General features: G+C 48.7%; 1 protein-coding gene across 1 annotated transcript in view; it reads right to left on the reverse strand.

The window, feature by feature from the left end:
• Window positions 1-17,302, reverse strand: part of WTIP (WT1 interacting protein) — an 80,647-nt gene extending 63,345 nt beyond the window's left edge. The window contains exon 1 of the mRNA XM_057400206.1: window positions 15,773-17,302. Within this exon, the coding sequence (XP_057256189.1) occupies window positions 15,773-17,237 (1,465 nt within the window). The 5' untranslated portion in view covers window positions 17,238-17,302. The remainder of the gene's footprint in view (window positions 1-15,772) is intronic.
• Window positions 17,303-17,531: the final 229 nt, after the last annotated feature.

Raw genomic sequence — 17,531 nt, forward strand, 5'->3', positions numbered from 1 at the left:
ACACAGCTCTTGTGGGCAAGCTGCCCAGACATTGAGGAACCATTCTATGACCTGCAGCGCATGGACAGAGCATGTGGGCACCCAGTTTCCAGGCAGATATCCAGGGCATACATTCTACTTCGATATTCCCATGATCCAAGACAGATGGGTCTGAACACCAGCTCAAGATGGTGCTGGCTTTCATTACCACAAGGGCACACTGCTGGCTCAGGTCTAGTAAAACACCAGAGGGCCTTTCTGCAATGCTGCTTTCCAGCCAGTGGGCCCCCAGTTCAGACCATTTTACAAGGTTGTTGCTCCCCAGGTGCAGGACTTTGTGCTTCCCTTTGTTGAACTTCCTGAGCTTCCTGTCAGCCTGTATCTTCAGGTCCTGCTGAATGACAACATATCATCCACCTGATCTGCCACCTACTCCTCCCAGCATAGTACAATCTGCATACTTGCTAGATGTGTACTGTCCCATCATCCAGGACATTGAGCAAGTTAAACAGTACTGACCCCAGTACTGACTCTTGAAGTGCACCATAAGTGAGCGGACTCCAGCTTAACCTCACCCTGCTCGTCACAGCTCTGAGTCCAGCAGCTCAACCATTTTCAGTCCATCTCACAGCCCACTTATCCAGCTGCACTTCATCAGTTTGGCTAGGAGGATGCTACAGAAGACAGTATCAAAAGCTTTGCTAAAGCCAAGATCAACATCCACTGCTCTCCCCTTACTCACCAAGCTTCTTATCACAGAAGAACAACCCAGTACCCTGCTCCACATTTTCACTCTTGCTCATACATTTGCAGAAGCACTTCCTGACCTTCACATCTTTTACCGGATTCAGCTTCAGGCTAGCCTTGGCTCTCCTGACCCCATCCATGCATGCTCAGATATTTGTATTCCTGCCCGGTCATCTGGCCCTGCTTCCACCTCTTACACATTAACATTTCCTTTCATTTCTTCCTTTGGAGCTGTTTGTGCATCCATGCAGGGCTCCTGCCACTCTTGCTTGAGTTCTTGCACATCAGGATGGACCGTTCCTGAGCTTGGAGACAGGAATACCTGAAAAACATCAACCAGCTTTCCTGGATCCCTTTTCTTCCTATATAAAGTATAGCTACTTTCTAATTCCTCTCAGTTAGTAGGGTACAAAATTTTTATATGCAATAACCAACATCAGGACAGTCCACAGGAATGCTCTCCCCTGCTGTAGGTTCTAGCAGAGACTGGACTTCAGTTTTCAAGTAAAGCTTTCCCTAACTAAATTCACAACAAAATGACATAAGTATGTAAAGAGCTACCTGTGAATATTTATACCTTCAACTTCTATTTAGAGATTTAACTCCCCAGTGGATTCGCTTCAGACATCCAAATTACAGTTAAGTGCATTTCTGACTGACCTTTAATCAAAACATTCAGGATCAGTGCGTAAATCACTCGGGATTTTCCTTCTCACACTAAATCAATGGCAGCATAACCTAATGCAACCATTCCCTCAACTGCAGTGAAGTCCTTCTGGAATGTCTCTTTTCATTGTATCCACTAATAAATGAATTTGTAAATATTCCCTAAGAAAGACCCACAATCCATAACACTTCTTTTGAAAACCAGCTAAAAGAATTGGTACATTTGTTGGGGGGTGGGGTGTACTGGTCTTATTTTTGCCCCCCCCCCTTTTTTTTAATTAATAAAGCCTTTGTTTCCAGATGAATGTAGCCTCTTCAGTAATTATATTCATGAAAATAAGGGTAGCTTTTATTAAATCAATAAAGAATCTCTCTACTGTGCTGTCTCTGTAAGGGTAAGAGCGAAGTACAAAGTTGGTACTGAGCTGATGCCTACACATCCCTTGCTTCTCTCACTGGTACCTTTGAAAGATGAAGGATTTTATCATTTCTGCAGAGGAGCTATTTGTCCATTTCAGAAAAGGAATCATTGTTTATTCTCAATTAAAACATTCTGTTTCAATCTAGTATCAGTCACAAAATGTTTTCTCTGGTTGCCTTCCATCATAGCCAAAAAGAGAGATGTCTCTTCAAGCAAGCAAGTAAAACTAAGTAATCACTACAGATGTTTGCTCCCCGTTGGTCTTCATCTGATGGGAGCCATAGCTTTTATCTTGCAGTAGTATCAATGACTCAGGCTGACAGGAATGGCTCATGCAAGTTTCTGTCATGGAAAGCACAGGATCTTCCCTTGAACCAAAATACTTGCTGTAAAGATGTGTGATACCACTCAGGAGTTTGCAAAGAAACTTGCATCTCATAATAATATTAAAAAAAAAGGCCCTGTTCCTCTACAGTACTGGGTTTAAGGATTACATCCTGACAAGTATCCCACTCCTTTACCTAAGCATCTGTTGACAGCAGAAGGACCTTCAGCTCAGACCTGAAATACTGAGTGTCTCCTGGCCTTCAGCCTCTTCACCTGTACAATACTGGCCAGTGCACTACTTGGTACCATTTCTTTATTACCTGATCCTGGAGCTCTTTGAGTAAAGAAAACTCAAAATATTGTATTCCTATTTAAGATTACTGTTCTCCAGTCTTCAGCCTGCACAGAACAACCCCATCTCACCACAGGCTTGAAAATTATGCCCTGACCCACAGGATAAAAACATACAGCTATTTATTATTGAACTGTCACACTTGACCTTGGAGTTAGTCCTACTCTGATTTAGACCCCAAGACAACACTAACTCTGTTCTCTTAAGTCAACTGCTTGGTGAGAAGCTGCAAACTATAGGCCAAAAAAAAAAAACAAAAAAAACCCAAAAACTTCAAACTACAATTTGTTCACAGGCTTATTGAATACTTCTTTTTTTCTGGCTGGTAACTGTTTTTCAGAACAGCAGCATTACAGAAGGAAATGATGTGTGCAGAACTGAGCCTGCACCAGCAGCATACCCAGGCCCCAGCTGCTGATCCTTCTTTAAAACAGGAATGTCTTCTGTTTAGGGAGATGTTTTCACAAATGATTGCTACATGGGTATGTACTTCTTGTCCTTTGAAAAGGGAAGACTCCCATCCATCTCACTGCAGTTTGGTTGCAGTCCAAACCCAATATAAAAGAAATAGAAGCAAAATAAAGCTTATGACCTAACATTCCCACTAAATGCCCCTCTAACATGTTCCTGCGCTCAAAATGAAAACAGCTGAAATTAAAAACAAAGTGGTTTTACAGCCACTTTCAGCTCAGCCCTGATGCTGGGAGTTCTGGAAACAATGCCTTGAAATGGCAAAAGCCTAGAAAACGTGCGTGTGTAAACTCACAGGCATAAGCTTCACAATAAAGGTGAAATAACATTTCTCAAAAATTTAGGCAAATACTGACACGTATTTGCTAAAACCCTCTGCAGCAGCCCCCTCTCCTGCTTTGAATCAAAGTAATTTCTTGTGTTTTACACACTGGTTAGGAACATGAATTTAAAACCCCTGCAAATGCACATGCTGGTGAATGGGTACATCATCCTCACGCCAACCACACAGGCTGGATGAGTGGGAGGAAGAGACACTTGAATGTAGAAGGGAAAAATTCTTCTATTAGTTGTTAACCCTGATGTCTGCGCCTTCAGGTCCAGCTAATGTTTGTGCATGGTTGCGTGCTCTCAGCAGCACCCCAGAACCTACCCTCACCCTAAAGTGCTGCTGCCGCTGACCTCCAGCTCCCATGGGTGAGATTCAGCTCCGTGCTGAAAGCCCGCAGGCACAACACACAACACTGCTGGGAGACGGGGCAGCCAGGTCTGCTTCCATCCAGGCACAGTGGCATTCAGCAGCTCCTCTGTCATCCCACCTGCAGAGCAGGGTTAGAAATTCCCCACGCAAGCACACTGCGCTGACCAACCTATTTGGGAATGAAAAACCTCCAAGCCAATACTCATTCATGGGGTACTTTGTCAGAAAAAAAATGAAAGACCCCAGACCTTGCAATGCACCCTTTCTCTGACCTTGCAACGCACCCTTTCTCTGACCTTGCAACAACCTAAGACCATGTTTCCCAATTCTGATAGTCTTTAATGAAGCAAAACATCCAGTAATTTGAAAGGAAGTTCTGTCCACAAAGTAGTCCAAGATTCAGCCTTAAGCTCAGGAGACAGGGTGTTCTGAGGCATTTTTCTCTTTCATGAGCCTTAGAAATAAATTAGACACAAGTGACCCCACCAGAGCCAAGCCACTGCTGCAGCCAGATGGGTCTGAGCTGCCACCCTCTCCCTTCCCACCACCTCATGGGGAAGCAGGCAAAGCCCTGCAAGGTGGGGAACAGAAGCAGCAGCAGGGAAAGGCAGAGCTTCACACACTTGGCACACCAGAAAACTGATTTGCAAGTCTGCACTTGGAGCGTCTTCAAAGTATCTTCTTTGTGAATAAATGGAGATCGGCCTGCAGGGATCACCTCTTTCTGGGCTGGTTCTTCACCAGCCTGAATTCCTCCTAGGTGTGGAGCAGGAGCTGAGAAAGCCTTTTCCCAAAAGAGTAACAGCAGTTTGCTCTTACACAGCACTGAAGACTGCTTCAGCCTAACCCAAGCTGCCCCTTCTCTTTTCCCTTTTCTTAGTATGCCAGAGTGGTTTCTTGGTTTTGTTTTTTAAAAGAGCATGGTCTGGCACTCTCGAGTCACTGCACCCCACACAAGGGCTCTTTGAAGCTCTAGGGCAGTGTGGGATTTGGTGAGTGAATTGCCGCATCTCCGCTTTGCCAGAAACTACAGCAAGAGGCAAACCATGCCTTGTGCCTGCCCTTGCTGCATTCAAAGCTCCAAGCCCAAACCTGCAGTGGATTCAGCTCTTCTGCTTTCTCTGAATTGTGCAGTGACCTGCTCTGCACAGGCTGTGTGTGTTGCTATCAGGAAGCCGTGAACCACTCTCCAAGACCAGGCAACACCTCCCAGCACAGCCACTTTCTCCAACCTCACACTGGAATGTCTCCCTCAAAACTAAGATACAGAAAAAAGACTGGGATGGTCTCTTTCCTGGCAAAGCAAAACAGAAAGCTTTCTTCTAATTATCTGTAACACAGCATCTGGATCAACACCTGATGGACATTTTAGGAGAAAACACTAAATATTAATAAGCAGGACCTTTTATTTTGCTGAAAAAAAAGGCATCAAAAGGAACAAAGGGGCAACAGTACCTGGAGACCCCAGCATTCATTCACAGCACACACAGCATCAAGGAGTTCTCTATAATTACCTGCAAATCAGAGGCAATGTGTGTCACATGAATCACCTATGTTCCTCTGCCCTGTACATCCTCCCCCGGTTTAGGCTGTGATATTTTTATTATCATTTATTAGATAGAAGTCATTTATTAAATTATTTCTGTTCTGAACACAAGACAACAAGGAGAGGAAAAGCAGAGGATGCAGAACTACCTGTACCGCACCCTACCAAAATCACGCATATGGGAAAGTCAGAGTCAGGTTCAGTTTCTGGATATAGTCTCTTCTCACTGGCATTTCAATGCCCCAGGATGGTGGGATCTGCTTTCCTCAGATTCACACATATCTTCCATAAACCTGTCTCCTGCAAACAAGCAGAGTAACTTGGGAACACAGAGGCAATAGCTGGCTTTGTACAAGCTGAAAGAGGTCAGCAAGACTTAACAGAGCATCATAATCCTCTTTCACACCATCAACTCCACCTGCTCTTTGTTATTTACATCATAATTGGCTGGAATCTATTGTCTATCTGTCAAGGTACTAAACTCCCAGCTGCTAAACTTGCAGCCGCAGCTCAAAGCAGCTATATACTCACAGCTCTACAGTGGATATATCCTGGGAGGTGCAGAGGCAGCCTGGCAAGCCAGGCAGAGAAACATGGTAAGGGTAAAACACAGACATGAATTTACTTACTCCCGGGTCTCTGTGGTGTAATAAAAACAACTAGAGTAGAGATGACTACAAGCTGTCAAAAACAAGCCAAACATGCCCCCATGACCTAACCAGGCCTGTCATGAATGAGAGAGGTCTGGATTTACCAGGTAAGGGTTCCATTTTCTAAATAAAAATGTACTTATTTAATACCCTGCATGGATTTCATTGTGAGATGTCTTGAGGGGGTTTCCTTCCTGAGTTAAGCCACTAAGGTCTGCACCTGTGTTGCAGGGGTTTTCCACTAGAGCAAGTGCATCACTTGCTGTGAACCACTGCTGCTTTCCAGGGCTGTATCACAGAGGCTCAGCCCTGCTCTAGCCAGGAACACGTACAACAAGCCAACCGGCTCTTCTTAGGAGACTTACACTTCAGAAAATTACATGCTTATTTCTCAAACCAGCTCAAAATCTGGACTCTAACATATTGCTGTGCAGCTCTGTTTTCTATTGAGTGTTTAGCTCTGCGAAACGTGGCTTTGATTAAAAGTGGGCAACCCACCAATTACAGAGAATTTTCACATAATGGCTTGGCAGAGAGTGAACTGCAAGTTATTAGCCATTCATCAGAACTTGTGCCTTGTCAATTACCTGTTTCCCCCATCTACACCTGAGAATTGAGATGCTCAAGGTTAACAGCATGGCAACTGCTGCAACACAAAGAGAAACACAGGGTGCCAATGTTCTATCAATTACAGCTCTTTCTGCTGTCTGGTATAAACAGTTGTTTTGTCTCAGCTGATGCTGGACTCCAAAATCTTTTGCTTCTTCTACCTTTTTCATTACTATTTTTTTAAAATCAACATTCTCTTTGAACTAGCTTAGTTACGGAGAAGTGGAAAGAAGAGTGCCAGGTGACACAGCCCACAGAGACCCTGGGTCTGATCCTGCTGTTTTTCATGTTGATGACAAGAACAGGTAGGGCAGCGGGCAGCAACACATGGGCCTGGTCAGCATGCTTTTTGAGCAGAGGAAACCGTGGACAGTGGCAAAATCTGTTCACTATCCCCTTGCTCAGAACCATTTCCCTAGTGATTATTTCCCCGTCAGTCATCACCTGGCCCAAACAAATGGATTTAGTGGGAATTTCACACTAGGAAAAAAAGACATTAAAACTGCTCTAACATTACCAAAGGCAGTGTCACATCCACAAGGCCAGGAAACTGAATCAATTAACAGCAGCAGAGACTTCAGCCATCTCAATTCAGTCAGGTCAGTGCTTGATGTACTACAGCAACAACCAACCACACTTCTCTCCCTATCTCATTAGATATCTCTTCCCAACAAAGGTTTCGAATCAGCTACATCCTGCCCCCTGAAACCCCAGGGGCTGGTACTGCCAGCACACAGGGAACACTAGAGGAGACTGAGAAAGCACAGCAGAATCACTCAGCTTCCAGCCCCAGAGCTGTACTCATGGGATCCCAGCTCCCTGTATTGCATACACTTGGGGACAAGCCTGCAGCACAGGAGAAAGGTTTATGGTATGATTGCCAGAACAAAAGGGTATTTCCCATGCCTGGGAGAGGCCACAGGGTCTCCACAGACCACAGGAAACATGATCCAAGTGAGCTGCAGCATCTAAATGTGCACAAGTGTCAAACTGCATTTAGGAATTTTCTCTTTATTTTAACTTTGAAAATTTCCGATTTTTTTTCAAGCAGCACATTAAAAGGGAGACAACATCTTGTTTTCATTTTCCAGAAGTTTTGTGGTGTCACAAGCGAAACAGTTCACCGATTAAATTAATGTTTGGATGGCCAGGAAAGCATCTGAGAGTCCCCAGCAATTCTTCCACAGTAGCCATCTATTCTTCACAAAAGCTATAAACATGTTCTGAACAGAAACATGCCTTATTCAGCCAGACATGACCTTTTATAACCTATAAAATGCCTCCTCGTGGTCCATTTGATCCACTCCCTATTTCATGCCAATATGTAGTATTAATATTCTTTGTGTTTACATGCTGCCTTCCCTGCACTTCTCCTGACACAAATACACACATTAACCCTCACAAAAACCCTGATGCATTTCAGTGCTGCTACCTGCAATTAGAGACTTCAGAATTAACCATCTACCCCAGATCTAGCATTCGCTGTTGGTGGTGTTATTCCAACCCACTCAAATCCCTCTTCAAAGTCATTCGACTTCTAATCCCTGGCACTTGAAGGGACTCAGTTCTGTCAGGTACCTGAGCTCCCAAAACCTCATCACTGGGAAAACTCTCACACATGCCTGCAGCATGCAAGCAGCGTGCAACAGCCATCAGCAGATCTCATGCCAGCCCAACCCCAGTGGGCAGCACCTACCAAACCTGACCAATACACCCCTTCCTCCAAGCACACAGTAGCTGCCACTGCTGCCCCCTAATCTCAGGCACAGCGAAGGTTTGGGCTTGCATCTAGGTTGGGTTACAATGGCTGAGCTGCTCTTGTCAGCACACGTGCACCACCCCAGCCCCAGCAACACAGAACAGAGGTTTGAACCCAACTGCCTACAGGTTTTCATGCAAACCTGCCAAGAGGAGCTTTTCCAGCATCTCAAATTTGGAAACAGATGTCACAAGCAATAAATCCTGACCCCCAGCTGAGTCCCCCTGTGTAAGCCCTTACATGTTTTATACTCACAGTAGTTCTCAGCTGAGCATTAAATGAGTGTTTGTGCTCTGGGATGCTGGGTTTTTTTCCTTAATGAGTCATAGGCCTTTTCTTAAAAGTTTGCTGGAACACATAAATGTGACATTACAGATTTAGTAAAACTGCTCCAAAAAAACAAGGAATGAAGTTTCAGATGATGTGAAATAGTCCAGCTGGAAGAGATACATGACTTGCTTGGCCGTTTTCTTGTGCTCCTCGGTATCACAGCACAGTAATAAACACAGCTATGCTGACTGGGAATTAAAACACCACAGTAAGCTTAATAGAAACAGATAAAATGTACCACACAACAGAAATATCTGCTCCAATATAGAAAAAAGGGACAAAATCTACTTCCAGAGACAGCATACACACAGGCACAGTGAAAAATCATATAAACATCCAGCCAAATACTGGCATTTACTGGTCAACTGTTAGCACATCTGCTAATTTTGTTAAAATCTGAAGGCTGGTCCTTCCTGCTACCAAATAAGCCAACGGGAATCCTGCTGCAAGCCATGGGATCTGTTACGCCCCTGGAGCATCTCCAAGCAATGCCACATCAGAGCCCCAGGCACCTCCATCCTGTCAGGACTTGATCCTTGCATGCAGTTGAATCTAGCCCTCAAAAACAAGCCTTTTTAAGCTCATAATAAAGTTTACAGATACCATGCACATTCCTGCATTTCTTCCTTTTTGCTGCTTAAATTTTGCTTTAAAATTAAAATACGTTCCCAGCTCTGTCAGAGAGGAGGCATATTGTTCAGGATGGACCTAAAAATCGAACACCACATTATACTCTAAGAGAAACCTAGTTTCTCCAGCCTACAGCTAATTCTGACTGCAGAACCACTCCGCTCAGGTAGGCTGCAGGACAAAGCACAGACTTTTAAGAGACCACAAGAGCAGCTGCACCTCCTCTTCCATCAGAGAGGCAGGGGACCCAGGTAGCAGGGTCCCACAGGATCCCAACACCTTCACCCCAATGACAGTGATTTCATAGAATCCCAGACTGGTTTGGGTTGGAAGGGACCTCAAAGCTCATCCAGTTCCAACCCCCTGCTGCAGGCAGCATAACCTTCCATTAGATCAGGTTGACCTAATCCCCATCCAACCTGGCCTTGAACACCGCCAGGGATGGGGCAGCTGCAGCTTATCTGGGCAAGCTGTTCTAATGGCCTTCTCTGTGAGTTCAGTGCCTCAGCACTGGAACACAGTGTAAGAACTTCTTCCTTTATCTAATCTAGATGTACCATCTTTCTGCAATTGTTTCAGTTTTAGTAGAACTGTTCGACTTACCACTGCAGGGTTGTTTCTTGCTTTGTGGTTTTTTTTCCCTTTCCATTGCTGAACAAGCCTTTGAAACATCTGGAAATTACTGTGCCAGATATTTTCCCCCCGTTTTTTAATAATCATTTGAGTATTTGGCAAATACTTTTGCTTTGAGAAGGCTTTCTAAGCATCCAGTATCCACATGGCTGTAACAGAGACATCAACCTCCTATTTTATTAACTGTGGATATTAAGGATTTCAGGCTAGACCAGTATCTTCGCTGCTGCCACCAAGCCATCAGCAGGAGCACCTGAAGTTACATTTAACATGAACTTCAGGGGAATTTTCCACTATGAAACATCAACTTCAATCACGTTGTAACTGCAGCTACTTTGACAGTTACCTGTTCTTTCACAGCAGCATCACATTCCTACTCTGCAACCTACAGCAGCCACAGAATCCATTAAACTATTTACTCCCAATCACACTCCACCATGTATGAACTTCCAGTGCATGATTTAACCCCAAACTGGGACATCTGCGCCCATAAATCTCTGTGGAAGATGAGGCACAGAGGGCAGGTGAACAGCTGACAAGTTGAACTGCTGGAGAATGATTTTTGTGCTTTTAATCTCACTTAGGATGTCTCCCTGACCACCCTAAGGCCACATACCTGATAGGGTTTTTTGGGCACAGGGAAGGTGTATTTAAAAAGCCTGATGTTACTTCTGAGAACTTGAGAGCTTTTGCTTGGGGAATGCAGTACAGACCTGGCTTGGAGCTTGTGACAGCCCTAAGAAACCCAGAGCAGAAATAATGAATTGCTCAGTGTTTCAGCCAGTAGCCCCTTGGGTCTGCTACCAGCAGGCACACAGCATGCTCCACACCAAACTGCAACACGGGCTCCACTCAGCCCTTGCAAACCAGTAGTATCCTTTCCACAAAGATACCGACTCTCTGAAACAGGCAAAAAGAAACTTCTTTCTCCACACACAGTTTGCATATAACGATCCCCTCAAAAGCCATCAGGCACAATGTTCACAGGGGTACACACAGTATGACGTTATCAACTGTTACCTCCATTTTCATGGAAATAGAAAAGATCTAATATTTCACAAAGAAAGCTTAAAACACATTAGCAAATACATCAAGTGTTCTGGTCACCAACTGCAAGCCCACCTAAATTCCATTCAGATTTTTAAATTTCATCTTTAAACAATGCAGCTTCTAGGGACTTACCGCTGTTGTCTGTCTTAATTTTGATCTCACTTGCATATACATCTCCCCATCCCACCAACCTGTACACACAAATACTAATCCACAAGCATAGTGTAGGGCCCAAAACCCAATCCAGATTTGCATGGATGACTACGTACATAAAGGGCAAAAAGGTCCTGGATCGGTCTAGGAAGCTATTTCTTCCCTTCACCTACCTACCAGGCCAGAGGCTTTTCATCAGAATGTTACCAGCAGCGTTTCCTGGTGGTGCTCCAAAAAACCCTGTGCTGGTACTACTGGGTGGCTTTCTGGAAAGATCCAGGAGCTCCCAAAAGGCAAGCCTACTTGCTAGGATAACAGCAGACTTTTGCTAGACAGGTGACTATAGTTATTAACAGGATCCAGACTTTGCATCTCATTCCAAGATATAACTCACTCCTGATTTGCTTGGTACACCTCCTGCATGGTATTGAGAAAGGGGCTGTTTCCCTCAGGATACAGAAGGGTCAGACAAAGGCATAAAGTAAGAAAGGTGACAACCCTCTGCAAAGGGACAGCTTGTTTCTCACTACCACATGTGGTATGAACTTGCTGTATCCTGCATATCTGATGTGGGAGGTAAGGGGGTGAGGTGACCACAAAGTGGGGAGGAAGACGCTTGATGCGCAGAGGGGGAGAAGAGCACCTTCACAAAGGGCACTGCATGGGGGTACTGAAAGATGCCAGCAAGACTGCAAACCTGCTTGTCTCTAGGCTTTGCACAAGCAGGAAATGAGACACACTTTCCCTGCCTCATTTTCTCACAGTGCATTTTCCATCTCCTCTTTACCTCCAGATAGTGAGACAATCCAGTCACTTCTTGCACTGGATCCCCCACCCTGACCATGATGAGCAGACAGCCCTTGTTGGACAATGGCTGCAGCACAGCAGGAGTTGCCAGGAGCACATGATAGCTGCCTGCATCCCTCCATCGGCTTTCCTTCCATTCCTGACAACAGGCCAGCACAGCCACAGGACATATAGAGATCTTGTTCAAAAGCAACAGCCAAATCAGCCTGACTGTTCAACACGATGACATTTCCCTGCCCAGCAGATGACAAGCTGTAGGTTTACAGTCAGTCCCACAAGGACTGCTTGATGTGGATAACCATGCCAAAAGCCAGGGTTTTGCCTTAAACTGCCTTTTTCAACATGTAGTCAGACTGAAGAATTCTGCAGAGAAAATAGGATTTAAGGCAGCGCCTGAGCTGATGACTTTCCAACACCCACAAATATCCTGTTGACACTTCAGGACGCACATTCAATTCAAAGTATCCCTGAAACAACTTTGGCAATTTACCTCATCACATACAAATACTCAGCTGAGAATAGTTATGAAAGCAAGTGAAAATACTCTTTTATTACCTCTCTTAGCATGTGCCACTACACCAAGCACATTACTAAGCTGTCACTACCTAGACAGGGGACAGGCAGGAGGTCTCAAGAGGGTGGCGGAGGAAGCCGTTTGGGCTGGGGCTGCATAGGCAGCAGCCACAAGCTTTACCCAATCCAGCTGTAGGCTGCTGCCAAAGGAACAGTGTCAGCTTCTCGGAACCCTTTCTTAGCACCCTCTCCCTCGGGTCAGCTCAGACACCTATAGACAGGGACGGATCGGAGCAGCTCACCAATCCAGCCCGGGACAACCCTCCCTCTCCCCTTCCCTCCCCTGCAGGCTCCGCATTCTGCAAGATCAGTGCGCCCATGTGGCTGCAACGTGCTGGCAGGAGCACTTGGAAGTGGCAGGGCGCTTCCCTGCAGCTGTGCAACTGGGGTTAGGGCAGATGCAGAGAGCTCCTCTGCGGCGCTGTCATCTCCAGTCACACTAAACCAACTGCGGAAGGGCGTTTTCCTCCTCGATACAGATACGCTGAAGCCAGCCGGAAAAGAGGGGAGGAAGGAGAAGGTGAGGCAGCAAAGCAAAGCACCCGGCACAGCGCTGCTCAGAGCCATTCATACCAGCATGGGCAGACAGCTGTCAGGCCCTTAGACCTGCTGGCTTGCACGCTGCTCGGCTCCCCCAGAGCCTCTTCAATGCTCAGACCCTACACATGCCCTCCATCACCTATTTATTTGCCCCAGACTGCAGGCTCCTACTGAAGCAGAGCAGTGAGATGTGGGAGAGCAGTCAGGGACTGCCAGCATGAGCATGGTTAGGGAACACTCAAACTAACCCACAAACAGAATGAAGACAGGGTAGTGTTCCTCCTCCTGTTAGTCACTTGACCTCAGTTTCAAATACACTGTTCAAATTTTCAATTCATTTTCAATTCCTCACCCTCTTTTGCTTTTGGAGGGAGAGTGGGTATGAGTGGGAGGAGGCAATAGGGGAGAACACCAAAATTACCAGTGTCCTCATATAAGCATTTACTCACTGGACAATTGAGCTCATCTAATTAAGGGGTATTAAACCATCTCCTTATTAAGGAGCATTAAACCATCCCCTCTGTTCCCTCTACCTTGTTAGACTCCAGGCTCAACACTTCTGTTCTCCATGTGCACCACGGAACACTTCACTACTGCCTCCAGGGCATGCCAGACACCAGCACCAAGGGAGTGAACACATAAGCAAAGACCAGCTGCAGTATGTGTGAACTGCTACACCAACCAATGCATTTCTCCTTGCTCCCTTTCATTAGCATTGTGTAAGACCCTCCCAGGTACAGACTTCTCCCTATCCTGTTATCACTTTGTCTTTGACCCATCAGCCTGCAGTTGTTCCTGCCAGCCCTCAATGTGCTTGCTCAGCTGAAGCTCAGCATTCACCCACATGTATGACCTGAACTAAAAAAGCAGGATCAAGCCCACCAGGGTTTATCAAAACCTCAACAACTCACACAAACCAACTTTCTCCTTTAAAGAACCCCAGTTTTCTGGGTTTCAGCTGCTCCCAGAGTATGAGTCACAGCGGCAGTCTTTGTGCTGCTACAACAAATATCCACAGAGCAGCTGGTACATATGTTCCCTAGGCATAAAGGCACAAGCTTACTGCTGATCCTCCACGGGACACATCTGCCAACATTCACGGCACGCTGCAACATGTTACTACAGAATATACCTGCAAATAGTGACACCTGAAACTGGCAAATTCTTACAAATTAGGAAAAACCCACCCGCAACAGATTCCCCAGCGCTGCTCCTGGAGTTGCTGATCACCCATGCAGTTCCCCTGACCACTGAAAACCCTGCTCAGAGCTTCAGGACAAGGTTGTTTCTTACTCTGAATACATCTTATTTCCCAATCTCCAATGCATACCACAGAAACTCTGAAGGCAGCGTTTCCTGCACTCAGTGAGCATGTTAACTGAGCCCTCCCATTCAGCTTCTGCACAGACAGAAGCAAACTCTTACTGTCCTCAGCTGCTGAGAAGCACCATGCCAGATTCCAGACCCTGCAAAAGATGCCGTGGATGACCGTTAGCTTTCTTACCAGTCCCACAAGGGATGGAGGGACACAGAAAGCACTGTGTTCAGCTTCCCTTAGGCAGCTGACAACAGCTTGTAGAAATGATGCCGCTGTAGTTCACAGAAAGATTTTCCCTAGTAGGGGAGAGTACTGCTCTGTTAGCTACCTTCGGTTATCAGCCCAGGTCTGTCTCACTACAAGCCTCTTGCAGATGCTTGCAAGGAGCCCTGCAACTCCACCTTCCCATGCAGAGTGCACCAATACCATGCCAAAAACACTCTGAATCCCCGTGTTTAAACTGGGAACCAAGGCAATCCACGACTCCATCCTCAGCAAAGCTCATATCATATGCCACTAAGAAGCAGCTCTCACACGTGAAGGCAGTGCACAAAAGCAGAGATAAGTGTCCCCTCAAAGGCCACAAGTGGGGGCTGGCTCACCCACAGACCCTCTTCTTCCGAAGCTTCTTTATCCCTCCTCTGCCGGGAGCTCTTGCACCCCTACACGACAGCCCTCACCCCACGACTGAGCTGGGGACAACCTGCTCCCGAGGACTGCCTAGGTCCTGCAGTCACCCAGCTCACCTGCAGCCCACAGCGCAGTATTTGCATGCTCCAGGATCATCTTTCAAAGGCATCTTGGCCTTTTCCACCCAGCACAAAACAAGAAAGACAAGGGAACTTAATCACTAGTGTGACTACAAAATGCATTCACTCATATCAAGAAGTTACTTTTGTTCTATGAAGGAGCAATAACAGTTCAGGAGATGACCAACGGGCTTGGTTAACCTCAGCAGGGACAGAGGGCTCTCCTTGCCCCAGACTCCCATCCTCGGGAAGGTGACGACCCATGACAGCTTTTCAAGCTCTCAAGGGCAGAAACAAAGCCAGGATTCCACTCTTACTAAAACTAACACACGGATTTTACTGAACGGGCCACTAAATGTTACTTCACCAGCCACACTCATGTCTGTAAGAGTTATCGCACAACGGTAACTTCGTTGACATCGTTACAGGACGATGTCAAACGCCACAGCCTCAGGGGTGTAGGTAACCAGTAAGCTCAAGAGCAAGAGAGACAGCTCCTGCAACACCTCAGACAAGCCTCCCATCGGCACGTGGACGGGAAAGCACCACGTCCCGGCATTTTCTGCCTAGTCTGTGAAGACTAGATAGAAAAGATCACCCCCCAGGAACGAGCTATGGTGCAAGTCCTTCCGACACCAGCTGGACAGTTAGAACTGCGGCGATACGGCCTTCCAGCAGGTGCCTGGCCCGGAGCAAGTCCGGGCACCACACGCGGCTCCACACCCTGCGCCCCCCAGCCCCTCACCGCCTTTCCTCACTCACCGAAGTACTCCTTCTTCATGTGAATCTCCAGCTCCTTCTCCAGCTCCAGCGTCAGCGCCTCCAGCCGCCTCTCCGCCTGGCTGGGGCCGCTCTCCCGGCACGGCGTCACCTGGTAGGGGAGCTTGAATTTGGGTGCCGAAACGGAGCCTTTGGTCGGGCTGTAGGGGTAGGGGGGCACGGCCTCGGGGATAGCGGCCGGGTGGTGCTGGTCAAGCCGCGGCGGGGACTGGGCATGGATCTTGCGGTAGACGTCCCCCAGCTCCGGCGCGGCGCCGTCCTCCTGCAGGCCGGGTCCCAGAAGGGAGGAGCGGGGAGAGGGCAGCTGCAGCTCGGAGTAGGCGCTCATGGAGCCGCGGGAGCTCCGCGAGCTCTGGCTGGAGATGCTGGAGCGGGGGCTCACCACGGTGGCTCCCGCCGCGACGCGGCCCTCGGGGCCGCAGAGGCTGGAGCGGGGACTGGCCAAGACGAAGCCAGCGCCGCCCGCAGCCTCCGGCTCGGCGCTGCTGCCCGGCGGGCCGTACCTAGAGTCCGAGTAGCTAGAGCGAGGGCTGGTGGTGCAGGAGTACTGGCTGGCTGTGCTGGAACGGGGGCTGGCGTGGCGCTGGTCGTAGCCCATGCTGATGCCACTGGTGCGGTTGCTGCTGGGCTTGCTGCCGCCAGCGCCGTCGTAACTGGTGAGACTGGCGCGGGGACTGGAGTGCTTGCTGGTGTCGCTGGCCGTGCTGGCGTAGCTGGAGCGGGGGCTGAGGGCGGCCCCGTCGTACTGCACCAGGCTGGCGCGGGGGCTGCCGTACTTCTCTTGGCCGGGTACCACCAGGCTGGACCGCGGGCTGGAGAACTTCTCGTAGGGTAGCGCGGCCGCGCCGCCCAAGCTGGACCGTGGGCTGGAGAACTTGCCGTGCTCGGCGACGGGGCCCGGCGAGGAGGCGGCCAGGCTGGCTGCACCGTACCTGCCGTCCGGCCCGGCGCCGGGCACCCGCCCTCCGCCTTTGGCCACGTAGCCGCCCTCATAGGCACTGCCAGCGGCGTAGCGGTAGCCCTCGGCCGAGTAGCGCTTGCCCTTGTCGGCGAAGCCGCTGTAGCAGGGCAGCGCCACCTCCGAGCGGGTGCACAGCCCCTCCTCGCAGCACAGCGGCCCCGCGCCCGGCGGTGGTTCGGCGGCGCGGCCGTTGGCGGCGCGGAGCGGGACGCCCGGCGCCGCGGGCGGGTAGACTTTGCCGCAGGGGGCGGCGGTGGGGAAGGCTTCGGCGGGCGGCGGCGCGGCGGTGCCGTTCATCTTCCGGCCCCGCTGCTCTGCCGTCATGTGGGCGGCAATGACCCGCTTGGTCTCCTCCAGGTCGGGGTGCAGCACCATGTCCCGGCGGCCACCCCGGCCGTACGGACCCTCCGGGCAGGGTTCGTAGAGGGACAGATCCTCCATGAACTTGGTAGCCTTCAGTGCCATGTCCTCCACGTACTTCTCCATGCTCGGCCGGTGCCCGGCGGCGGGGCAGGCACGGCGAACTCTGTGAAAGCACAGCCCGGAGCAGAGAAAGGGGAAAAAAACAAAACAAAACACTCCAGAAAGCACCACAAAACCAAAGAAAAAGAAAACACCCCAAAAGCAAGCCCCTTCCTGCGGTCCTGGCAGGGCAGTGCCGGCGACGCGGCTCCCTGGCCGGGAGGCTGCGAGGCGGCGGCCAGGCGAGGCGACAGTCACCTCAGCGGCATCCCCGGCTCCGTACAGCCGGGCTCCCCGGCAGAGCGCGGCGAGCGAAGA

Source organism: Pezoporus wallicus, unplaced genomic scaffold (assembly GCF_028554395.1).
Source record: "Pezoporus wallicus isolate ANWC-B61680 ecotype Strahan unplaced genomic scaffold, APGP_CSIRO_Pwel_v1 contig_447, whole genome shotgun sequence".
NCBI classification, from domain to species: domain Eukaryota; kingdom Metazoa; phylum Chordata; class Aves; order Psittaciformes; family Psittacidae; genus Pezoporus; species Pezoporus wallicus.